Here is a 26,496-nt window from a genome sequence, read left to right on the forward strand (position 1 = left end):
ATTGGTATCAGTTCATTAAATGTTTGGTAGAATTCAGCAGTGAAGCCATCAGGTTCTGGACTTTTCTTTGATGGGAGACCTTTTTTTGGGGGGTGGGGGTGGGGGAGACATGGTCTTGTTCTGTCACCCAGGGTGGAGTGCAGTGAATGATCTCAAGCACTCCTCCTACCTCAGCCTCCTGAGTAGCTAGGATTACAGGCATACAACACATGCCTAGCTCATTTTTGTATTTTTTTTTTTTTTTAAGTATAGACAGGGTTTTGCCATGGTGTCCTGGTCTTGAACTCCTAGGTTCAAGATATCTACCCACCTTGGCATCCCAAAGTGCTAGGAATTATGCTAGGATTATATGCTGAGCCACTTTGCCCAGCCCATTTCTTCTATATTTTCCAACTTGTTGATTTATAGTTGTTCATTATGTGTCTGATGATCCTTTGTATTTCTGTGGTATTGATTGTAATGTCTCTTTTTTCATCTCCAATTTTATGTATTTGGGTCTTCTCTCTTGTTTTTTAGTCTAGCTAAAGGTTTGTTGATTCTGTTTATCTGTTCAAAAAACCACCTATTCATTTCAGCAATCTTTTGTGTTGCTTTCTTAGTTTCAGTTTTTATTTCTGCTCTGATCTTTATTATTTCTTTCCTTCTACTAATATGTGGTTTGGTTTGTTAGTGGCAGTTCCTTTAGGTACATCATTAGGCAGGTTATTTGAAGTCTTTCTCTTTTTTTGGTGAAAGCATTTATTGCTATAAACTTCTTTCTTAGAATTATTTTTGCTGACTCCCATAGGTTTTTATATATTGTGTTTCCGTTGCCATTTGTCTCAAGAAATTTTTTAAACTTTCTTTTTAATTTCTTCATTGGCTCATTCATTGTCCAGAAGTGCTGTTTAATTTCCATGAATATGTGCAGTTTCCAACATTCCTTCTGTTATTATTTCTAGTTTTAGTCCATTGTGGTCAGAAAAGATACTAGGTATAATTTTAATTTTTCAAAATTTGTTACTTGTTTTGCAACCTAACATACGGACTATTCTGAAGAATGATCCATGTGCTGTTGAGGAAAAATGTGTGTTCTGCAGCTGTTGGATGGAGTGTTTTGTAAACGTCTGTTCTTTCCATTTGGTCTGGAGTGCAGTTTAATGTTTCTTTATTGATTTTCTGTCTGGATGATTTGTTCCTTGCTGAAAGTGGAGTATCAAAGTTTCCTGCTATTACTGGTTGCAGTAAATCTCTCCCTTTAGGTCTTTTAATATTTGTTTTATATATTCAGGTGCTCTGGTGTCGGGTACATATACATTTATAATAGCTATATCCTCTTGCTTTATTGATCCTTTTATCATTATATGATGTTCTTCTCTGTCATTTTTTTCACCATTCTTGACTTAAAGTCTATTTTATCTGATGTAAGTATAGCTACTCCTCTTTTTTGGTTCCTGTTTGCATGGAATTTCTTTTGTCATCCCTTCATTTTTAGTCTGTGCATATCTTTTTAGGTAAAGTGAGTCTCTTGTAGATAAGCTTCGTGGACAACATATAGTTGAATCTTGCCAGACACTTGAAAAATATTCAGTTTGGAGGAGGTCTATTGCTAGGGCTTCGTAGATAACACATAGTTGGATCTGGTTTTTATTTTTTTTTTCAAAATCCATTCAGCGGCACTGCACCTTTTAATTGGATAATTTAATCCATTGCATTCAAGGTTATTATTGACAGGCAAGCATTTACTACTGCCATTTTGTCACTTATTTTCTGGTTGCTTTGTAGATCCTTTCTTCTTCTCTTACTATCTTTATTTGTGGTTAAGTGATTTTCTTTAGTAGAATGTTTTTATTCCATGCTATTTATTTAATTTATTTTTTGAGTTTTGCTCTTGTTGCTCTGGCTGGAGTGCAATGGCATGATCTCAGTTCCCTGCAACCTCCACCTTGCAGTTTCAAGTGAAGCATCCCAAGTAACTGGGATTACAGGTATTTGTCATCACGCCTGGTTAAGTTTTGTGTTTTAAGAAGAGACAGCGTTTCGCCATGTTGGTCAGGCTGTTGTCTAACTCCTGACCTCAAGTGATCCACCTGTCTCAGCGTCCCAAAGTGCTGGGATTACAGGCATGAGCCACCGTGCATGTCCCATGCTATTTATTTTTCATGTATCTCTAATAGGTTTTTGTTTTGTGGTTACCGTGAGGCTTACAAAAAATTTGATAGTTATAATGGTGTTTTTTGTTTGTTTGTTTTTTTGTTTTTGTTTTTGTTTTTGTTTTGAAATGAAGTCTCTCTCTGGAGTACAGTTGTGGCATCTTGGCTCACTGCAACCTCCACCTCCTGGGTTCAAGTGATTCTCCTGCCTCAGCCTCCCAAGTAGCTGGGATTACAGGTGCTTGCCACCACACCTGGCTAATTTTTTGTATTTTTAGTAGAGACAGGGTTTCACCATCTTGGCCAGGATGGTCTCAATCTCTTGACCTCATAATCCACCCGCCTTGGCCTCCCAAAGTGCTGGGATTACAGGTGTGCACCATTGCGCCTGACTATAAAGGTTATTTTTAAATGCTAACAACTGAACATTGATTGCAAAGAAAAGCATGAAAAACAAACTCTACAATTTAATACCATCCTCCACCCACATTTTGACTTTTTAGTTTTTCAGTTTACATCTTTTTATGTTGCCTGTCTCTTAACCAACTGTAATAATTATTGTTTTTTATAGTTTTGTATTTTAGTCTTCATACTTAAGATGTACCTGATTTACTTTAACACAATTACAATATTAGAGTATTCTGAATTTGTTTTCTTATTTGTGCCAGTGAGTTTAATACCTTCAGAAGTTTTCTTGTTACATGTTAGCATCTGTTTCTTTCAAGTTGAAGAACTCTCCTTAGAATTTGTAAGACAGGTCTGGCATTGATTTCCTCAGCTTTTGTCTGGGAAAGTACTTCTTCATGTTTGAAGGATATCTTTGCTGGGTACAGTATTGTCAGTGATGGGTTTTTTCCTTCACACTTTGGGGTGTTTTGTTTTGTTTGAGACAGAGTCTAGCTCTGTCACCCAGGCTGAAATGCAGTGGTGCTATCTCGGCTCACTGAAACTTCTGTTTCCTAGGTTCAAGTGATTCTCCTGCCTCAGCCTCCCAAGTAGTTTGGATTACAGGCATGTGCCACCATGCCTGGCTGAGTTTTATATTTTTAGTAGAAATGGGGTTTCACCATGTTGGCCAGGCTGGTCTCAAACTCCCGGCCTCAAGTGATTCACCCACCTCAGCCTCCCGAAATGCTGGGATTACAAGCATGAGCCACCATGCCTGGCCCCTTCACACTTTGAATATAAAATACCACTCCATTCTGAACTACAGAGTTTTTGCTGAGAAATCTTCTGAAAGCCATTTCATGGCCCTATTGAACATGATACCTTTCTTTTCTCTTGCTGCCTTGAGTATTCTTTCTTTGTATTTGATATTTGCTGGTTGTATTATGATGTACCTTGGGAGATTATTCTTTTAGTTGAATTTGATTGGTGATCTCTAGCTTCCTGTACCTGGATGCTGTTGTTTTCTCCAGATTTGGGAAATCTTCAGCCATGTTTTTTTTTGTTGTTTTTTTTGTTTTTTTTTGTTTTTGTTTTTTTTAAGTATTCTTTCTAGGACTTTTCTCTCTTGTCTCCTTCAGGAATTCCAATTATGTGGAGGTTAGTTCTCTTGATGGTTTCTCATAATTCTCATTGACCTTCTTTTCTCTTTTTTATTCTTGTTTTTTTCTTCTTTTCTGATTGGGTAACTTCATATGTTCTATTTTCAAGCACTCTGAATCTTTTTTCTGCTTTACCAAGTGTACTGTTGAAACTTTCTAATAAGTCTTTTAGTTCACTTACTACATTCTTTATTTCTATGATCAAAACATTATTTATTTGTCCAATTTCTCACTTTGTTCCTGGATTGTTTTCCAAATTTTTTTTAGTGTTTTATTCATAGGTCTTTGTGATTCCTTGAACTTCTTTAAGAAAATTATTCTGAACTCTCTGTCAGATGCTTCACAAGTATTCAGTTTTGGGGAAGTCAATTGCTAGGGCTTTATTGGTTTCTTTTGGTGGTGTCATATTTCCCTGAGTTTTTTTTTTTTTTTTTTTTTTTTTTAAAGATGGGATTTCACCATGTTGGTCAGGCTGGTCTTGAATTCCTGACCTCGGGTGATCCGCCCACCTTGGCCTCCAAACTGCTTGGATTACAGGTGTGAGCCACCATGCCCAGCCTTTTCCCTGAGTTTTTACAATCCTTGTGTCTTTACATTAATGCCTGTGAACTTGAGAAGACAGCCACTTCTTACAGTTTTTACATGTGTTCTTTGATGTTAGACCTAATCTTGTTAATATCAGAACTTAAACCCTAGACTGTTGTTTCTTCCTGTTCTGGGGAGGACTTATAGTAAATACTGGAACTAAAATACTGCACTAGAACTTGTTGCTCTGTCATTGTTTCCCAGTCTGGGGAAGACAAGCAGGCACAGGAACTGCATCCCAGCCTTTAGGTTGTTTCAAGGCCAGGGGAAGCCTCCCTGTGAACAGCCAGGCTTTGTGGAAAAATCTAGCTAGAGATTCAGACCTTCCCACCAATTGTTTTTGTGATGCTGTGTTGCCAACCAGGCTCTTTAATGTGGTGTCCTTGATGATTTGAGTGCTGCATAGCCACCAGGATTGACATTCTAGTTGCTGTGGTCAGTGCCCACTCTTTGTCCCCAATGCACCCCAAGTGGTTCAGCCCTCCTGGCATTCCCAGTGGTTCCCACAGAATTGGACTGGAGTAGAATCATGAAGATTCTCAGACTGGTGGGAAGATTGAATGTTCACCTCCAATTCCCTCCTCTCACCTCAGCAACCATAGGTCTAGGAAAATGCTCTGTGAGTGATACTGTCCTGGCTTGGGGGAGGGATACCACAGTCTGAAATGACCGCCTCTTACTGGTTGCAGCTTCTCTTGACTCTGCGGGACCAGAGGGTTTCTCTGCTTCTACTTTTTGTTCTGGTTTATTTAGGGTGGCATTCTTGTCTTTAAAAAGTTTCTAGTGGTATTTTTGTGGGAGGAGTGGTGCCAGCGGATCTTCTCTTTTGTCATCTTATTGATGTCATGCTCTATAAATATTTATTTTTCCCACATTTGCCACTGAACTTGGGTAACTTCCCTACCCCATGGCAGTGCTCTCTGTATCTGCCCCTTCCTCTCTCTCCTCTGTCCTGGTCACCAGTTTGTCTTCAGTACCTAGCATGGGCCTAGCACATGGTAGAGGCAAAATTATCATTTGTTGAAGGAATATCATTGTTTAAAAAAGTTTAGGCCAGGTGTGGCGGCTCACACCTGTAATCCCAGCACTTTGGGAGGCTGAGTCGGGTGGATCATGAGGTCAGGAATTTGAGACCAGCCTGGCTAACATAGTGAAACCCTGTCTCTACTAAAAATACAAGAATTGGCCAGGCATGGTGGTTCATGCCTGTAATCCCAGCTACTCTGGAGGCTGAGGCAGGGAATTGCTTGAACCCAGGAGGCAGAGGTTGCAGTGAGCCAAGATCATGCCACTGCACTCCAGGTTGGGCAACAGTGAGACTTCATTTAAAAAAAAAAGTTGATATTTCTGAGGAAGCGAAAACATGCATCTTACTTTTAGCAATATGTATTGTTATTTATTCCAAGTACAAAAACCCTCTAAACACCAAAAAGAAACATTTTAAAAATCAGATTGTAATTCACCACCTAAAAAGAACTCTGAGTATGGTGCATTTCCTCACAATCTTTATTATAATGCCCTGTGTCAGTTATCTATGGCTGCAAATTAAGCCAATCTGAAACTCAGCAGTATCAAAAAACCACCATTCTTTCTCCGGGCTCTGCAGGTCCACTGGGCTCAGCAATGCAGTTCTTCTGCTGATCTTTCTTGCTGGGCTCAGCAGGGCAGTTCTTCTGCTTATCTTTCTTGGGGCTTTCATGTGGTTACAGTGAGATCAAGGCAGAGGTGGAGTCATAGGGGCTTGACTCAGGTGTGAGAACAGCAGGGCCTTTGTCCCTTGCCCTGTGATCTCTCCTTGAGGTCTCCACAGCAGCGTAGCCAAATGCAGATGCTTCCAGGCCTTCTTACACTTAGGCCCCAAACTGGCTGAATTCTGTTGGCTAAAGTGAGTCATAGGCCAGCCCTTTCTTACACAGTCCTTTCCTGCAGACCCTTCTAACCTTCATCCTTCAGGCCTTTTACAGTATTTCCTACATCACTACTGCCTCTTTGGGGATCCGCAGTCATTTTCAAACTGGGGCTTTCAAGGTAATCCACTAGGGTATAGGAAAAAATATAGTATTAGGATTTTCATTTCTGTGCTTTTAAAATTGTAGTTAAAAAACACATAACATAAAATTTACAACAGCCATTTTAAAGTATATAGTTCAGTAGTGTTAAGTGTGTTCACATTGTTAGGCAACAGATCTCTAGAACCTTTTATCTTGCAAAACCAAGACTGTACCCACTGGATAATGTCTCCCCATTTCCTCCTCTTTCCAGCTCATGGTAGCTATGCTTGTACTTTCTGTTTCTATGAATTTGACTATTTTAGGTACCTCATGTGAATGGAGCCATACAATGTATGTATTTTTGTTACTGGCTTATTTCATTTAGCATCATATCCTCAAGGTTCATCCACATTGTGGCATGTGACAGGATTTCCTTCTTTTTCTTATTATTTATTTTTTCGAGATGGAGTCTCACTCTGTTGCCCAAGCTGGAGTGCAGTGGTGTGATCTTGGCTCACTGTAACCTCCCCTTTTGGAGTTCAAGCAATTCTCCTGCCTCAGCCTCCCAAGTAGCTGGGATTACAGGCATGTGACACCATGACCAGCTAATTTTTGTAATTTTAGTAGAGATAGGTTTTGCCACGTTGGCCAGGCTGGCCTCAAACTCCTGACCTCAAGTGATCCACCTGTCTTGACCTCCCTAAGTGCTGGGATTACAGGTGTGAGCCACCACACTCTGCCGGTTCCTTCTCTTTAAAAACTGAATAATGTTTTATTGCATGTATTTACCACATTTTCTGTATCAATTTGTCTTTTGATAGACACTTGGGTTCTTTCCACCTCTTGGCTATTATGAATAATGTTGAAGTGAACAAGGTGTGCAAATCTCTCTCTCAGATCCTGATTTCAGTTCTTTTGAGTGTATACCCAGAAGTGGAGTTGCTGGATCAGAACCTACTTCTGGGTTTAATTTTTCGAGGACCCGCCATACTGTATTCCACAATGGCGGCTCCATCTTACATTTCTACCAACAATGCTCAAGGACTCCGATTTCTCCACATCCTCACCAATACTTGTTCTTTTCTGGCTTTTGATAGTGGGCATCCTAATGGATGTGAATTTCTATAGTTTTAGTCTATAAAAAATAAGAAAGTAGTTACCCTTCGCCAGCATGTCATAGCTGGACTGACATTGACACTATTCCTTGCGTTGTTTGTCCTTAGGTCCCCAGAAAGGCATGGCTTCCTGAGGGAAGAGGAGCTTTGTACCCTTGGGGAAAGGGATGCTGTGGTAATAGACAGGTCCTCCCTCTTTGATTCACTTTTAATGTGTTGCAAAATGTTTCAGCCCAGCTAATGGGTTTCAGGGTTATATTATCCTGTTTTAATTAAACTAATACTCAGATTATGACCAAGGAATCTTCACAAAAATGATATGCAAAAAAAAAAAAAAAAAAAAAACCCAGATAGAAGAAAACATTAAGAATGCAAATCTGAGCAAACCATAAGAAGACAGCTGAGTGGCACTTCTCCTACCCCTCATAGGAGCGCTTTGTCAGCCCATTTCAATATAAAAACAATGGTAAGCTGAGAAGTTGGCCAAAAAGGAAGGACTAAGAAAACCACTTAAAATATGTATTTACATCCATTTATTAACAAGAAGCCCACTTGAAGTGCATATTGTGCCTTGAGACATCAAGACATGAGCTAATGGCAGTGTGCATTCATGCACACACACTTATGCATGCTAGAATTTATATTTTCTTTTTTTAAATTTATTGTTATTTATTTTTTTTCAGATGAAGTCTTGCTCTGTCGCCAGGCTGGAGTGCAGTGGCACAATCTCGGCTCACTGCAACCTCTGTCCCCTGAGTTCAAGCGATTCTTTTGCTTCAACCTCCCGAGTAGCTGGCACTACAGGCACATGCCAACACACTCAGCTAGTTTTTGTATTTTTAGGAGAGACGGGGTGTCACCATGTTGGCCAGAATGGTCTCCATCTCTTGATGTTGTGATCTTCCCGCCTTGGCCTCCCAAAGTGTTGGGATTATGGGCATGAGCCACTGTGCCTGGCCAGTTTTTTTTTTTTTTTTTTTTTTTTTTTTTGAGACGGAGTTTCGCTCTTGTTACCCAGGCTGGAGTGCAATGGCGCGATCTCGGCTCACCGCAACCTCCGCCTCCCGGGTTCAGGCAATTCTCCTGCCTCAGCCTCCTGAGTAGCTGGGATTACAGGCACGTGCCACCATGCCCAGCTAATTTTTTGTATTTTTAGTAGAGACGGGGTTTCACCATGTTGACCAGGATGGTCTCGATCTCTCGACCTCGTGATCCACCCGCCTCGGCCTCCCAAAGTGCTGGGATTACAAGCTTGAGCCACCGCGCCCGGCCCAGTTTTTTTAATTAATAGGGCAAGTGATCAAAAATGTCTGGAGACAACCACTCCAGAAAGAGGATTGGAAATTATGGCATTGCTGTTTTTCCTTCCTGGATTTTTCAGGGAAGATGATCTGTAATTTAGAATAATGACCTAAAGGGTACCAGGAGTGGTCTGGGACAAGTGTCGTATCTGGGGGATAGAACTTGGCATTGCTAAGGAAGAGAGTGATCTTTAACCAGCATTCTAGGACTCCTCTGGGGCCCAGGCAGGAGCCTTGAACCTCCTGTCTGCAATCTTTGGACAAGCCAGATAGCCTGGCTTGGCCATCATCTGTCTGAGGAAGCATTCTCCTGAGTACCCCGAAATGCCAGGAAAGTGATCAGGAAAAACTGAGGTACTAATTGAAAACCATCTTGATGAGAAGCACAGCTCCTGGTGGCAGGAAAGGGCTGGGCCTTTTGGAGATGGTGTCACCTTCCTGACTTGACTTTTACCAACAGTGAAATGCACAGCTCTGAGCTGTAACACTGCTTGCTTTCTTCCTTGCAAACTGTAGACTGTTTGGGCAGGAGGGTGCTGCCTGACTCTGGGGCTCCACAGCCCTTCACCTCCTTGTTATCTCTCTCTCTCTCTCTCTCTCTGTCTCTCTCTCTCTCTCTCTCTCTGAATCTCTAGCTCTGGCTCATTAGCTCCTTGAGTAATTTTTAATTTTTTTTTTTTTTTTTTTTTTTTGAGATGGAGTCTTGCTCTCGCCCAGGCTGGAGTACAGTGGTGTGATCTTGGCTTACTGCAACCTCTGTCTCCTGGGTTCAAGCAATTCTCCTGCCTCAGACTCCCAAGTAGCTGGGACTACAGGTGTTCACCACCACGCCTGGCTAATTTTTTGTATTTTTAGTAGAGATGGGGTTTCACCATGTTGGCTAGGTTGGTCTCGATCTCCTGACCTCTTGATCTGCCTGCCTGGACCTCCCAAATGCTGGGGTTACAGGCGTAAGCCTCCTCCCCGGCCAAGTATAACCTTTCTATGGCCACCTATTTTCCTAAGAATAAAGTTCACACCAAGTCAGGCACTCAGTCTGACTTCCACAGACCACTCCAGTTCCTGTCCCAGCCATCCCTGGTGCATAGTGCTCCCTGGCATACCATGGTGGAGGTGGTGGCTTCCTTGTCAAAATATCTGGGGATGCTGTTAGAGTCCAGGGGTGCCAAATGTCCTGTCGTGAGGCAGGCAAGATACAGGAAGCCTTCAGCCTTGCAAGGAGCGCCAGGTCACGCCACGTTCCCCAAAGGCCGCAGGTTCTGATGGTCTATTCTGCCCTTGCAGTTTCCTCCGCCTGCCATGCCCTTTCCCAGCATCTCCATCTGGCTCACTCCCTCCTGTCCACAGACCTCACCGGCATCCCCCTCGGCCAACACAGCTGTCAGATGCGCCTCTCTTGCGCCCCCTCCTGGACTGGTGCCTCTGTGCATTTGCATCTCGGGTGGGAACCGTGGCTCTCTTCTTGGCCCCTTGCCACTTTGTGAGCCCCTTGAGGGCAAAGTCCAGGCCAAGGAAGACCCCTGGAAGTGGACCCCAAGGGTTGAGTTTTCAGGGACTCCTGGTGCCCGCCATCAAAGGAGGCAAGTCCACCTGCTGCTTTCTGCAGGAGCTCTCCAAGCTGGGCCTGGGGAATGACATGGAGGTGCAGCTGCGGACTCTGGAGCTGCCTGTAGATTATAGGGAAGCTAAGCGGAGGGTCACCGGGATCTGGGAAGATCATCGGCCACAAGTAAATGATGGCCAGAGGCAGCGGGGCCAGCTTGTCGATGTGGTGGAGCTGGAGCCTGGCCTCACGAGCCCAGTTCTAGGGTTGATGGTTGACGTGCACACCATCCCCAGGCCCCACCAGTCATGTGAGGTCACAGCTGATTGTGTAAAAATCAATCTAGGACTGTTTGTAAAAGTTTAAGCCAAAATATGGAGTAGGTCTTAGTAGGAAACCTGGAGAGGCCGGATGTGGAGGCTCATGCCTGTAATCCTAGCATTTTGGGAGGCCAAGGCAGGCAGATCACCAGGTCAGGAGTTCAAGACCAGCCTGACCAACATGGTGAAACCCCATCGCTACTGAAAATATAAAAATGAGCCAGGCGTGGTGGTGTGTGCCTGTAATCCTAGCTACTCAGGAGGCTGAGGCAGGAGAATCTCTTGAAACCGGGAGGCGGAGGTTGCAGTGAGAGCAATGGGCCGAGATTGTGCCACTGCACTTCAGCCTTGGTGACAGAGCGAGACTCCGTATCAAAAAAAAAAAAAAAATCCAGAGAGAAAGTAGGAGGAAATGAAATGGAAGTATTATTCCCAGCCAGGACCCAAAAATAATTTCCACCTAAGGAAGAAGCCCTTGGGTTGGGCCCAACCCATGCCCATGAGGGGCAAGTAGGTTGTGAAGGTGAACATCAGGCAAGCACCTCTGTGCTCAGGGAACAATTAGGAGGGTGGCCAACCTGGGGGAGGCCCATCCTCATAGCACCCAGCCCATTTTATCTAGATATAATTACTGTGTAAAAAACTGAGCTGGGTGCCGTCACTCACACTTGTAATCCCAGCATTTTGGGAGGCCGAGGCAGGTGGATCACCTGAGGTCAGGAGTTTGAGACCAGCGTGATCATTATGGTAAAACCCCATCTCTACTAAAAATACAAAAAAATTAGCCGGGCCTGGTGGTGGGCAACTGTAATTCCAGCTATTTAGGATGCTGAGGCAGGAGAATTGCTTGCACCCGGGAGGTGGAGGTTGCAGTGAGCCGAGATCACACCACTGCACTCCAGCCTGGGCAACAGAGTAAGACCCTGTCTCAAAAACAAAACAAAAAAACACCAGTACAACCCTACCACCCCACCAAAAAAAGTCCCCAAACAAGGACCAGATGATGAGGTTAATAAAACATACAACATCAAGCCATTCAGACAGTGCTCCAGATGTCTTGATAAAATACTTGGGCAGCTGTTTTTCAAAAAGGAAAAATAATCAGTTTGAATAAATTCTAACAAGATTTCATTGGACTGCTACTAACTTCCTTTATTAAAGTTTCATTTTAAAAATTATGCAGGAGGCAGGCATGGTGGCTCACGCCTGTAATCCCAGCACTTTGAAAGGCTGAAGCAGGCAGATCACTTGAGGTCAGGAGTTTGAGACCAGCCTGGCCAATATGATGAAACCCTGTCCAACTAAAAATTCAGAAATGAGCTGGGCATGGTGGTGCATGCCTGTAATCCCAGCCACTAGGGAGGCTGAGGCAGGAGAATCGCTTGAACCGGGGAGGCAGAGGTTGCAGTGAGCCAAGACTGCCATTGCACTCCAGTCTGGGTGACAGAGCTAGACTCCGTCTCACAAAAATAAAAATAAATAAATAAAATTAAATACAATAAGAAGATGCAGGTTTCCACCAAAACACAAAGTACCTCCTGTGGTAGCCTTACCACTTACCAGCTTGCCTCTCTTCCCTCCAGCCCTCCCCCTACAAAAAGAGAATACATTCCTCTGTAAGAATAGATTGAAATAAAAAGTAATTTAACGTAGATGCAGCATGAGTTTTTATTCAGCTAACAGAATCCAGCTGTTTTTCATTTCAGCCATATTAATTTGGAGACCCTGGTCGGGTACCATGGGGTTTCTGGTGGATTTGGGGTTTGAGATGTTTTGCATGGAGCCGCGCTCTCCAGGAGTAGTCCTTCTGCACATCTGGTGAGCAGGGTGGGCCTCATTCTCCTGGGGTCTCTCTGCTGTTGCCTGTTCACACAGCTTGCCTTGCACATGGGATGGACACCTCTGCCAAGGATCATTCTGGAACAGTCTAGCAAGAACCGAGACTGCTGGGACGCTGACATCTGGGGCTTCTGGCCCGAGGGCAGCGTGTGCCTACCTGGCGGCCCAGATGTTCCGGAGTCAGGGGTCTGCATGAAGGCAGTGCATGAAGGAGCTGTGGAGGGTGTTGAGGCCATCTTTTCCCCAGATGCGGGCAGCTACGCTCTGTGGGTGTTAGGACTCTGAGCAGGTAGGAGAGAAGCAGTGGCCTTCAGCGTCCCTCCGAGAAGCCAACCTGTACCGTCCAGCTGGCCACTTGGCTGTCCGGGGCTGCCCCCAGACTCCCTCTTTGCTGGGTGCAGGTCAGCACAGGTGCTTGCACCTTGCCTGTGGTCTCATTTGTGAGACCTCCCTGTGGACACATGGTCTTTCGTGTGTTGATCTAGGAGAAGACATAGGAAGGCAGACTTCCAGAGCCACTAACATTTCCTGAATGTTTTCTCATTTTGATTTCTGGGGTGACCGAAGTTGTGAGTTAACTATGCCGATGCAGCCCCAGATAAAGATTGATTTACCTTTGTTTCTCCAGACTCTGATCCCCAGTGGGTGGTTTCCCTTTCCCCCAGGGAATGAATAAGTCACTCAATGAAGACATGAATGATAGGGATTCATGGCTGGGTACAGTGGCTCATGCCTGTAATCCCAGCACTTTAGGAGGCCAAGGTGAGTAGGTCATGAGGTCAGGGAATCGAAGCCATCGTGGCCAACATGGTGAAACCCCGTCACTACTAAAATACGAAAAAAAATTTGCTGGGCATTGTGGTGTGCATCTGTAGTCCCAGCTACTTGGGAGGCTGAGGCAGGGAAATCACTTGAACCCAGGAGGCAGAGGTAGCAGTGAGCTGAGATTGCACCACTGCACTCCAGCCTGGTGACAGAGCAAGTCTCCATCTCAGGAAAAAAAAAAAAGATAGGGATTCACTGAAATACAGGTGTCATGGGCTGGGTGGTGGAAATATGACCCCTTTCTGTCTTGGCCACTTGCTGGTCATGAAGCCAAGAGCCAGGCTCTCCCCAGCTCATCCCTGGCACCATGTTCTCTCTGAGGTGACACAACACAACCTAAGTCTCCCTTGGATGGCAGTCCTCCCTTCTCTGCTTTACTGGTGTTGCATTGCCACTCCTGCTTATGTTTCACTGAGGTTAGAGGCTGGTCCAGGAATTAATGTGGCATTTCCTGTGGTTGCATATTCGTCTGTGATTATACCTATTACCTCTCTCTGCATCATGGAAAGGGCTGTGCGGCACTCATTAATGTCCCTCCACTGTCACGCAGGCTCCCAGCCAGTCTGCTGGGAAGAGCTTTGTAAGTCATCATCCAGGAAATGCTGGAGGAGTGTGGGAAAACCCAGGCGCAAAGCCTGGTTCAAAGAAAACTCAACCGTGGTCGTTCTAGCTAAAGGAAACTGATCGGGGGATTGCTCCTTTAGAGAAGATTAAATGTTTCAATCCTGTGTGTACTGTTCAACTGTGCATTGAGAAACTTTTTTCAAAAATTGTGGGCCAGGCGCGGTGGCTCAAGCCTGTAATCCCAGCACTTTGGGAGGCTGAGGCGGGTGGATCACGAGGTCAAGAGATCGAGACCATCCTGGTCAACAAGGTGAAACCCCGTCTCTACTAAAAATACTAAAAATTAGCTGGGCATGGTGGCGCGTGCCTGTAATCCCAGCTACTCAGGAGGCTGAGGCAGGAGAATTGCCTGAACCCGGGAGGTGGAGGTTGCGGTGAGCCGAGATCGCGCCATTGCACTCCAGCCTGGGTAACAAGAGGGAATGTCTCAAAAAAAAAAAAAAAAAAAAAAAAAAAAAAAAAAAATTGCTTGTCAGACAAAGGGGTAAAAACTCCAAATCAGCCCAACAAAATCATGAAGGGTTATTTTATTGTCGTGAGAAAGAACACTCTGGAAGGTGGACATTTCACAAGGGATAAACTAGCTTCAGTTATGGTTTTCATGACAATAAAATGAAATACGAGGCAGGGTGCGGTGGCTCACGCCTGTAATCTCAGCACTTTGGGAGGCTGAGGTGGGCGGATCACGAGGTCAAGAGACTGAGACTATCCTGGCCAACATAGTGAAACCCTGTCTGTATTAAAAATACAAAAATTAATTGAGCGTGGTGGTGCACACCTGTAGTCCCAGCTACTTGGGAGGCTGAGGCAGGAGAATCACTTGAACCTGGGAGGTGGAGGTTGCAGTAAGCCCAGATCGTGCCACTGCACTCCAGCCTGGAGAAAGAGTGAGACTCCACCTCAACAACAACAAAAGAAATCTGAGTGATCTGTTTTCTTCCAAAAATCTACACCGTGGGTCTGTGTGATCCTGTCCAGACTCTGGGGCCACAGACCTGTTTTGCAGAGGCCTACGGAAGCACAGACACAGCCACTGCTCCAAGGGTCGCATTCCTGTCCTCCCAGCTTGTGTAACCTGGTCCTGGTACCCTCAGAGCCACTGAGGCACTACTGTTTGGTTTCTCTGTCTTTGTGTTTCCCCCTTTTACCACTTGCTCATTTTAATAATGTTTGAGTGTACAGTTCAGTAGTATTCAGTACATGTGCTTGTTGTATAATCGTCAGCACCATCCATCTCCAGAACTTTCTCCTCATCTCAAACTGAAACTCTGTACCTGTGAACTCCCTATTCCTTCTTCCTCCCAGCCCCTGGCACCCACCATCCCACCTGCATCCCTATGAATTTGACTCTAGGTACCTCATATGAGGGAATCACGCGGCACTGGTCCTTTTGCATCTGGCGTATTTCACCCAGCGTCATGTCCTCCAGGTTCATCTGTGTTGTAGCATGGGGCAGGACTGCATTCTGTTTAAGGCCGAATAATATTCCAGCATATGTATCTACCACATTTTGTTTATTCATTCATCTGTAGATGAACGCTCAGGTTGCTTGCCTCTTTGGGTTGTTATAAATCATGCTGCTACAAACACTGGTGTGCAAACACGAGTTCAAGTCCTTGCTTTCAGGTAAATACCCAGAAGTGAATTCTTGGATTCAATGCTAATTTTCAGTTTTTTAAGGAACTGCCATTTTGTTATGCAAAGCAGCTGCGCCATTTTATATCCACACTGGCAGTCTGTGGTGGTAAAGCACAGGTTAATAGCTGGGCTTAGTCTCTCCATGGAATCTCAGCCAGGTGCGGTGGCTCACGCCTATAATCCCGGCACTTTGGGAGACCAAGGCAGGCAGATCACGAGTCAGGAGTTCGAGACCAGCCTGGCCAATATGGCGAAACCCTGTTTCTACTAAAAAAAAAAATAATAATAATACAAAAATTAACTGGGTGTGGTGGTGTGCGCCTGTAGTCCCAGCTACTTGGGAGGCTGAGGCAGAAGAAATGCTTCAACCCAGAAGGTGGAGGTTGCAGTGAGCTAAGATCGCGCCACTGCACTGCAGCCTGGGTGACAGAGCGAGACTCTTGTCTCAAGAAAGAAAAAACAAAAGACAAAACAGAATCTCCTTTCTGTTTCATCTTTTGTTTTGCTTTTATGACATGGCATTGGGTCTCGCGCCAAGCTTCTCCCAGCAGGATTCTACCTGTTCAGTGTTTCCTAGGGCAGATTTCCATTGGGAGTTCCGTTGGTAACGTTGCTTTTTTTTTTTTTTTTTTTTTTTTTTTTGAGGAAGTGAGTGAAGACAGCTAAGCTCTGTGAAATTTCTTGTTATGTTGGTGTGCTTACAACTACCATTTTTCACTTGACTACATTTAAAAAATTCACTTAGCATTCAGATTCATTCTCTGTTAAGAAAAGCATTTGCAGCTTCATAACAAAGGAACCAGGCCAGGTGCCGTGGTTGACATCTGTAATCCCACCACTTTGTGGGGTCCGAGGTGGGCTGATCACTTGAGGCCAGGAGCTGGAGACCAGCCTGGCCAACATGGTGAAAACCTGTTTCTACTAAAATTACCAAAAAATTAGCCAGGTGTGGTGGCAGGCACCTATAATCCCAGCTACTCAGGAGGCCGAGGCAGGGGAATCACTTGAACCCAGGAGGTTGCAGTCAGCCGAGATTGCACCATTGCACTCCAGCCTGGGCAACAAGAGGAAAACTCTGTCTCAAAACAAACCAATCAAAAAACCAAAGGAACCAGTCAAGGTTGCCAGCACACTTTTTACATTTGGAGTAGCCTTTAGAGGACTCTGCAAGTACACCTGGATCATTTGCTAGAAAACCAATCAAAGCCCGAAGGTTGGCGGGGAGGTGTGCACAGATCTGGCTGCGTGTTGGGAATTTGATCCGCCTGTGCTGTGGGCAATTCTGTCCCAAAACACTGGCAAGCAAGAGGCCTCCAGGACTGGGCTCCAGTGTTATTTTTCAGACTGCTTGACAGCATGCCATAACATTTTTAAAATTTTTAGATATTACCCAGAGCTCCCCCTTCATGAACTTCCCCATAATTTCCTTCTCTGTGGCCTCTGAAGTTCTCCAGGAAAACCCCAGAAGGCTCCTACACATCCTGGGCTGTGTATGTTGCCCAGAATCTCTTGTCAGTGTGCACAAAGCCTGCTTAGTTCTGGCACTACTGAAGTCAGTTTGAGAACCACAGCAGAAAAGGCTGAGTCCTGGGTTGATCTTTTTTTCTTTTCTTTCTTTTCTTTTTTTTTTTTTTTTTAGACGTAGTCTTGCTCTGTCACCAGCCTAGAGTGCACTGGTGCGATCTCGGCTCACTGCAACCTCTGCCTCCTGGGTTCAAGTGATTCTCTTGCCTCAGCCTCTTGAGTAGCTGGGACTACAGGTGCACACCACACCACCTGGCTAATTTTTTGTATTTAGTAGAGATGGGGTTTCACCATGTTGGCCAGAATGGTCTCGGTCTCCTGACTTTGTGATCCACCTGCCTTGGCCTCCCAAAGTGCTGGGATTTAAGGGCATGAGCCACCGTGACCAGCCTGGGTTGGTCATATAACAGTTGGTGGGGGGTGGGGGGGTCTTGGGCATGCATGCCTGTATGTTCATCTATGAGAGTAATTAAAATCCTTCCTTTGAAGGGTGATTGTGAACATCTTGTGAGAGAGTGGATGTTAAAGTCCTTCAGTGACATTAAGTCACACATGAGTATGGACTCATACCCAGACTTGTCAGGGGTTAATACAGAAATAGCTCTTGAGGGCTTGCAGTCTTAAGAAATAGCATGGAAGGGAAAGGTTCTGACACTTGTAAAGACCCAGAACCTTCATCCTGAGACATTGCTCCTCCTCCTGGCTGGGCAGGCCAAGTGCAGATGGCACTGTGGCAACCCAGAAGTGCAGCATCAACCTGCCCAGGAAAGCCGGAGGCCATGTTGGGCTTTCCAGCCTCAACATCGAGACCTCCTTGTCATCAGTCATCCAATGAAGATCCCCTGAGTCCAGGCACTTGGTGACAACAGTGAGCAATAACCCAAAAGCAAGGCCAAGCTTGAGAGTCCCCCTTTTGAGACAGAGTCTCAGTCTGTTGCCCAGGCTGGAGTACAGTGGTGTGATCTCAACTCACTGCAACCTCCACCACCTGGATTCAAGTGATTCTCCTGCCTCAGCCTCCCGAGTAGCTGGGATGACAGGCACCCGCCACCATGCCCAACTAATTTTTTGTATTTTTAGTAGAGGTGGTTTTACCATGTTGGCCAGGCTGGTCTCTGAACCCGAGTGATCCACCCACCTTGGCCTCCCAAAGTGCTGGGATTATAGGCTTAAGCCACCACCCCCAGCTGAGAATCCCTTTCAGAAAGGCCTTTTGCTTTTAGGTGCCAACACTTCTGAGGCTCAACAGGTTTGAGTTAACCGTGGCCTTTGGTTTACTTCTCCTACCTACACATTGCTATGCGGCTCTTCTTCTGGCCCGATTTTGTTATTGGAGCATAATTTCCAGTGACAAAGTTGAGGGAAATGACCACCTTCTCCTCCTGATGTGTCTATGAAGCCTTGGTCTGATTCTGGAACATTTACACCTTGCCATAGCCATATCCCCTGATGAAAATAATGATGTTTACATTTAGGGTCCCTGGGGGCAGGCAGAGATCACTAAGCAGCAGCTAGAAAGTCACTTAAGACTTGGAGCTCCTCTAGTGAGCCACAGCCCACTGGGTTCTTACCAGCACCCGCCAGAGGCAGGCATGTCAGCTGTGAAAGACCAAAAAGCATATGGGAAATGTGAAGAAATGAAGTCCTCTGCTCTGGAGTCATGCAGATCAGACTTGCCTTGGCCCGACTATTATCAGTGGAAAACACAGGAAAAAAAAAAAAAAATCCACAAATCAGTCAGAACTGCAGTACAGATTTCCATAATTTAGGTATTCAGATTTCCTTCCAGATAAAGAAACAGAAAAGCTTCCCTGTCATCCTCACCAGCAATCTGCTTGCTGAGAAAGCTCAGCTGTCAGAGAAGAGGCAATGCTTTCGTGGAGAATGCTTCCAGGCGACATGTGTGAACACATGTGCCCCACGTAGCTCAGATTTCCTGCCACCAGTGTAGTGATGCTTCCAGGAGGGGGAAGAACAAAACCAGAGACAGAAATGCATACAGAATTCTTTTATTTAACTTAAACCATGTAGTACTTCACTAGAAAAAAGCAGAGTAAGAGAAACTAACATTGCCTTAGCTTCAGCCATTCAAAATAGACAAAGTTTCTTTTTTTCATAATGTAAAGAATCCAGAGTATATCGCAATAACAGGAATAAAGTCTTACAACAGAACATACAAAAACATTTTGAAATTTTTTTCAACTACTGATTTTTTTTATATAAACAGGATTTTTAAAGGAATAATTTATACACAGAAAGTCATTTTATGTAACAAATTGGCCATGTTATTACCTTTAACTTTTTTAAAAAAAACTGTTTTTAAAGAAGAAAATTCAGAAAATGCATTGTTTGTGGTGTATCCATTCCATCCCGCCTTCTGGTTTGATTTTTTTCTCCCAAAGGGATACCCAGAGGTAGACAAACTCTGGCAAACCTCTCACCTCAACCTCACTGGCTTAGAAAGCAGACAGGTGTTTTCCCAGGCACCTCTTCCACCTGTGGGTGTGCGTGTGCAATGCCAAACATCCAAATGAAAAGTTGAAGACAAAACCCAAAGGGTTTCCAGATCTTTCTCCTGTGTAGTGCAGAAACCCTAGGTGATTCCCACAACGGAGGTATTGTGGAATTGGGTAGACGTGGCCAACAATCCCCCTGGGAGTGAGAGGATGTGGAGTCAAATCTTCAAACCAATTTTTGTCTATGCTGTAGTTCTTATTGAAAAGCATTTTTAAAAATCTGTATTAGAAATATGTGTCTGCGGTGTTCGGCCTTAAATAGGGTCTCTTCCATGTTCTAACAAAGCGTTAATCATGATACGAGGCATGTGAGCAAATGGCCTGCATGCCTCGGAGCTCTCATCTTTCATGTGATCACCCTGCATGCTGTGATCATAGTAAAAACCATCATCTGTGCAGTCAAATCTTCCCATCTCCATGGCACTGCATGACAATGACAGCAGCCAGACCAACCCAACCAGATGCTGAACGGTGCCACGCACCGCTGGGCTATAACACCCTGCTGTTTCCATGGCCAATGAGGTTCTTTCTGTTAAAGCCGCTACAGTCCAAAGGGAAATGACCAGTAAAAAATGATCCCCTTCCCAACCAGAGGGTTCTGGAAGACCAAGATACTGAAGATACAGAACTACTTTTTAAATGATCATCATTCCTTTGTTATAAACTAGGGCACAAAGCGCTGGGGGGAAAAGAGGGTGAACCACGGCCCGGGTAAGGGAAAAATCCTTTTTTTGGCATATTGTAAAGCTACCTAGTAAACAGGTGTCCTAAAAAAAAATGGATCACAAACATACATTTGCAAACACAGAGAAAAAAAAGTGTCTTTAAATTATTTTCAGCAATTATAAACTACAAACGTTTTATAAAATTATTCTGTGTTCTTACAAAAATGCAATGAAACATGTAATTAGTTCTTGTAAACCAGATCTTCGTCAACTGACTACCCGTAATCTACTGGACTTAAGAGCCCTATTGAAAAGGCTAATGAGTGACTAGTTAAAACAATGTTGACCAGAAAGATGCAGACACACAAACGTGGACATACAAATGAGTGATCATTTATGCTCTTGCAGAAAAAAAACAAACCCTAAAGTCATGCCCCGGAACTACAACTGACAAGTGCGATGTAGGTCGTGTTCTTGAACAATTCGACTTAACTCCGAGATCAGTTTCCAGAGTAGGATGTTAGGTTTCTTTGTTGAAACCAAATGCCCATGGATGATGGCTGAGCCTTGATGTGGTCTGATAGCTTCAGAAACCATCAAGTTCAACACATTGCCCACATTTCTTCCAAGGCCCACACCTGCTGCTTATGATTCTTCTCTCTGTGCCAGGACCCCTCTAACAATGGTTTCCTACCTACCACCGGGTCATTCCACCATCAAGGGGCACTCACTTCTCCAAATGACCAACCAGTCATCCAAGATGAAGGCCGAAAACGAAACCCTCTGACCTGTCCGAGGTCTGTATCTTCAGCATCTCTGGCAACAGAGGTTCAGTCTAAGTAACATCCTCTCTTGAAGTTCTCATTTGTACCACCAGCTACTTCAGAGTGGAGTACGAAAGAGTGACTTTCATCACGGGTTCGTAAGGAGTGGATCTCTGGTCCACATCTCCCAATGCTGCTTAGCCCAGGAAATGAAAAGACAGCTGACAACACAGAGTAACATTAACAAAAAGAACAAACCCCAAATGGTAAATGCATAACTGGGACTGCTGGAATGGGCCAAGGTATGCCACAGCGGGTCACTGTCACTGGGAGGGAGTGGCAACCAATGCCATCTGGCCACTCTGGGAGGAACCAACAGTGATAGCTGAGGACACTGGACAAGCATCCCAGCCTTCTCACCCATCTGATCTCAGTGTGCTCTTGCCACAGAGCCACTTGCAAGCTGTCCAGCCATCAGCCTGCAGAGGAGGGCTACTATGGGAGAGGCTTCAGTGGAACAAACAGGCCTAGAACCTGATGCCACAGAATAGTCGGCTCATAAATCTTTTATCCCAAAGCACACCCACTTGCAATGAGCCTCGTGCCATTTGGCAGTTCCACAGTGAACAAATGGCACTATTTTATGAAGCCACTTTTCCTACCGTTGAAATGTGGTTCTGCATCTTAAGAAACAGGCTGGAAGGAGGCCAGGTCAGCCACGAACACGGTCTTCCATCTTTCAAGGAGGAGGCTCATTCCAATGGTACGTCAAACATCATGACATCCCACAAAGGAGACCTGGGGTGGTCTGGGTCTCACACAGTTTTAGTTCAGCAACGTCTCCAGTCCACAGCAGCTCCTGCTGCCTCAGGGAAGGGCTGTGCGGAGAATGTCTTAATGCTCACATCAATTCCATGATGTGCCTCAGTGGTTCACGTGACTTCAAGCAGTGTGAGCTGCTGGCAGGAGGAGGTTGCATGGAAAATGCCACAGCTCAGCTTGGTAAGATTATTTGGAACAGACGAGAGAGAAAAATCAAGAAGAGGTGGAAAAATCAGCGTGAAATTAGGCTAGAACTGAGGACAGATGCCGCCTTCATATAGGTCAAGGTGAGTGGGTTGGTCCAGTAAAATGACTGCACCGTCACACAAGCCAAGTTTTCTCTTTTATTGAAGTGTTTCTGAAGCATTTGTTACGATGGGCACTACACTGTTAGTGTTTTCTTTCTACTTAAAAGCCACCTACATAAAAACAAAATGACATAGCTTGGACATTTTAAACAAAACCCTTTTAACCAGCTGAATGATCTGTAGAAATCCAGTTGTGGAAACCGGTAGGTATGTGCAAAAGAGAGGCGAGGCCATAATTCTGAGGGGTCACCTACAGTGTGGAAGAAGAAAACCCTGATCAAACAGTGTTTCTCAAAGACCTTAAGATCCCTGGGGTCTTGGGAGAGGCGGGCCGCGTTCCTGCAGAAGGAAAACGGCTCCTGAGCGAATTAAGTCAGTACTGGGATTGCAGAGGAGCCATCTGCACTTGCGGGAAGCTGCCCACCACGTTTCCCAGCTAAATCATCAGTGCCAGTAAGAGCAGCTGCTGGAAGTGGGGAGTGAGCTGTCTGTCCTGTGAGCAGCAGGACCGGGGACAGACAGAGGTACAGCCCAGGCAGGAGGTGCGACGCTCATGGAGGCTCAGCGCCGACCACTGGCCTTTCCAGCCTGAAGGTTTGGTACATCTCTTTCTACCCCAAGGGGAGGAGGAGGTGAAGGAGAAGCTGAGAGGGCAGCCTGCAGGGGGAGGGCACTCTGCTACTGCGTACGTTCTGTCAGGGACAGGCTGTGAGGTCAGGAAGCTCTGCATTCTGGAGTGCAGGCGGGGTGGACCTCGCTCTTCAGCTGCTGCTGTGGCTGCACCTTTGCACTGAAGGAATACGGCAATCATGGCAGCACTTCCCTGCCTCCGTGGAGGCCTCCTCCAGGGCTGCAACAGCACCAGCAGCAGCAGCAGCAGGAGCAAGGGGGGCAAACCCAGTGCACCGTGCTTTCCCCGCAGGAGTCTCACAGACTGTGCTGCCCGGACGCCTTCCTGACCTCAGACCCTGCGGAATAATTGCTCTCTTAAGGATGAAGTGTGTTGGTCATTTGATCTGCATGGAAGCAGTATGTTCCAAAGACAGTCAGCCAGGGACAGCCCGGTGGCCCCCCAGGTGTGCTCTGGGGCCCTCCTTGGCTTCATGGGGCCACCCAGCTAGGAGGAGGAGAATCCGAACACCTTGGTGAAAACCAAGATAGAAAAAGAAAAAAAGCAACACAAAACAAGACATCTCAGAATAAGACAAGCTGTCTGAAATGAGCAGAGGTGAGTTAGTGTTGCGTTGACCCCGGAATTCAGCCTGGCTTCTCCCTGCATCTGGTGTGGAGCCTGTGGCGTGGATGAGGTTACCAGTATCAACGGCCTGTTGTCAGGTACTGAGAAACGTGAGATGTATTCTTTTGTCTATATACACATATAAAAAACAAGAGTGAGGTAGAGTAGATACATGTTTGGGGGGAAAAAACCCAAAAAATCAAAAACTGTCCCATCACACACACATGCGCGCACACACATCCTTTCCTTGGGATTTAAATTCATAATGGGGCTTGTCTACAGTGATTGAAACTGCTATCACAAGATAAATTAAAAGAGAACTCCTACACATAGTACCTTCCTAATTCTTTTTTTTTTTTAAAGGGAACATGCTATGGGGTAGAGGCTAGAGAAAGCAGTGAGACAAACTGCCGACAAGCAAAAAAGCACTACAGACTCTCTCTTTTGTGTTTTATCTTCAGTCACAACTAGCAATCGCTGTATCTCAGCTTTGTTCTTACTCCTAATTTAAACATTCCCATCCCAGAAGCAACTCTTGTGCTGTCATCTCTCTGGCGAGAAGTGCTATAAATGAAACAAAGCAAGACCCCTGGGCCCCGAGGACCTAGAATCCTGGCCGAGGGAAAGTGGGCCAGCACCACAGCACTGTCCCCCCGCAGGGGGCCAAGGGTCTCTTGGGCCACTGTGGCATCTATGCTGCCCCGACCTGGCTCTCCTCCAGCTGGCATAGCCCTGAGGATGCCGCCCTGGGCCAGCCTGGATCCCTGGGTCCCGCTTGCCACCAGCATGAATGAGGTCCCTTGGGGTGTTCTGGTTCCCAAGACAGGTCAGTTGGCCTGGTGAGGGTGGTGGCAGGGGCCAGAGCAGGGCCTGCCGGACCACGCTCGGCTGCTGCCTTGGAGTCAGCAGCTGTTTTTCGTGGGATGAAAGGATTCAATAGCCATTAAAAAAAAAAAAAAAAGGAATCCAAATGCCTAATATCTGCAGTTAACACTGCTGTTGTACCCAAGAATTAAAAAAATAGAGATATGTGTGTCACAACCTAAACAGAGGCAAGGGAAAGAGAGGGTGAGGCTTCTCGACCGTGGTGAGTGGAAACACTGAACAAAGACGTGTGAAGGATTTAACCTTTGTTTTTCTGACCTGAGTTTGTATTATATCTTGCACTGTAACACTCCAGTGCTGTGAGGGCGGGCTGGGGGGAGGAGTGTGGCCCTCTCAGGGCGGGTGCCCGGCCCTCTTTCCGCCTCGTGCCCACAGAGCCTACGGGTTAGAAAACAACTGAAGGGGCAGGTGGGAGGGAGGAGCGGGGATGTATTTATAAAAAGGCATCAAACAGTTCATGGCAAACTATGTCGTAGAATTATCAATTACCGGGAAAAGAGGAAGAAAGTCACGCACTCTAGTACAAAGCATAAGAAGTTTCTTGGAGTGAGCAGAAAGGGGAGAGGGTGGACCTGAAGGTTTTCATAGATTAAATCCACAAAGATCAGGAACAAAAAAAATAGCAGCTTGTTTTGTTTTCTGTACAGACGTATAGATGAATATCTGAACCGTAAAAAAGTTATAAAAGTGACACATTAAAGACGATGTGTATGCAAATGTTTCATGGTCTAACATAGAACTGTAAGACCCATGAAGAAGTCCTAGGAACAGAGAAATATGTCAACAAAGCTTAGAATGCTTGAATCCATTGACTGCTTTTCTTCTTACTGCTGTTGTGTTTGAATTTCCTTCCTTGCAAGCCTGCATGAACAGTTGGGCTGAGTCCCTGGAAACCCCTTCCCATTTGTGTACTTGGGGGCGAGTTGGGGAGCTGGGGCTGGGAGAGGAGCAGGCATGGGGCCACCTTGACTCAAAGCCTGTCCTCCAGGCAGCCCAGGTCCCATTGCCTCCAGATTCTTGGGGGTTGGGGCAGGGAAGCTGGTTCAGCTTCTCCCCATCTTCACTGAGCATAAGTCCCCCTGTGTCCAGTTCCCCCAAATAATAACCTAGTCAGAAGCAGTGAGACCTGTGTGCACGTGGCATTGAGCAGCATGGCAGGGCAGTCAGAGCGTGCTGCCAGCGTGTGTCTCACACGGAGCAATCAGATGCCATGCTTGCCCATGCCTCAGGACATGAGGAATCAGCGCAGGGACGGTGAGGGGGGAGTTCAGGATTTTGGCAAAATTTGGCAGCGTTAAAATGGTAACAGCCTTGCATGAACAATGGCCCTTTGTAAATTTCAGGTCCCTAAAAGGGGAAAGATTAAGGTAAAAATTTCCGTCTCAACGTGTTTTTTTTTTGTAATGACCTACGTGTCGGGTGGTGTGCACGGGGACTGCGTGGGGGTCACAGGAACAGCCACTTCCTCAAACTGATAAAAAGGGCATCCCGGGTGGACTTGCGGCAATCATTTTTCCATTATGAAGCAGAGAGAGAAAAGTTGAGAGAGCAAAAGGGAGAGAGAGAGAAGAGGAAGGACAGAGTGAGGACACTGGTTCTCAAGTGCTCTGTTGCTATTAAGTGTTGTCGTTAAGGTTCTTAAAGGCCCATGTCAGTTAAGGGTTTGGGTAGGGAATAAAAAGCTGCTTGCATATTGAAAAAAGGAACATCCCAAATGTGTTTACTGCAGAGAAGCTGTCTCCTGTGGGCAGCAATGGCAGTTCTGAAGATCCACTGAGGTACAGGAGCCTTATGAATAGATCGTTAAAACTTGCTCTCTCTCCCCACGCCCTGCTGAGCGTGCACACACGTTACTGTTTGCACGGACTTGGGATCCCTCAGCAGGTCGAAGACTGGGGCAGTGGCAAGGCCCGCTCGTTCTTGCGGCCCCCGTTCATGTGTGCGAAAGGCTGCCTCTCGTCGAAGCTGGCGCGGAGGACAAGCACTCCAGGACTGGGGCTGTTCTCAGCCTTGTGCCCGGAGCGTCTGTCGGGCAGTGGCAGGGAGGCCGAGGAGGCTGAGGGGTCCAGAGGGACACTCTCCATGTTCTCCGGCTCCAGGTCTAGCTCTTCTGACTCGGGTGGCTTGTTCTCCTCGCTGTAGTAGAAGGAGACCTCCCGAAAGCCAGGCTCCATCTCATCTTTGATGCTGCTGATGATCTCCAGGAAGGAAGGCCTCATCTTGGGGTTGTACTGCCAGCACATACCCATCAGTTCAAACCTGCAGCCAAGACACATGGGAGGGGGTCCAAGCTGAGAGGGCGTGCATGGCCACGA

The 26,496-nt window shown here is 45.8% G+C and overlaps 2 protein-coding genes across 4 annotated transcripts in view; one reads left to right on the plus strand and one right to left on the minus strand.

Annotated features, from left to right (window-relative positions):
* The first annotated feature begins 12,426 nt into the window (after positions 1-12,426).
* PGPEP1L (pyroglutamyl-peptidase I like) lies at positions 12,427-13,882 on the plus strand. Its single transcript, XM_010351269.2, is given in 4 exon segments — positions 12,427-12,443; positions 12,445-12,630; positions 13,662-13,809; positions 13,811-13,882. Coding segments are annotated over 4 exon segments (423 nt in total).
* Positions 13,883-18,977: 5,095 nt separating this feature from the next.
* IGF1R (insulin like growth factor 1 receptor) overlaps positions 18,978-26,496 on the minus strand; it is a 313,961-nt gene continuing 306,442 nt past the window's right edge. For all 3 annotated transcript variants that reach the window (XM_003940530.4, XM_074400083.1, XM_010351229.3), the window contains one exon: positions 18,978-26,440. In XM_003940530.4, the coding sequence (XP_003940579.3) occupies positions 26,059-26,440 (382 nt within the window). In that variant the 3' untranslated portion in view covers positions 18,978-26,058. The remainder of the gene's footprint in view (positions 26,441-26,496) is intronic.

This window comes from Saimiri boliviensis, chromosome 5, assembly GCF_048565385.1.
Source record: "Saimiri boliviensis isolate mSaiBol1 chromosome 5, mSaiBol1.pri, whole genome shotgun sequence".
In the NCBI taxonomy this organism is placed as follows: Eukaryota; Metazoa; Chordata; class Mammalia; order Primates; family Cebidae; genus Saimiri; species Saimiri boliviensis.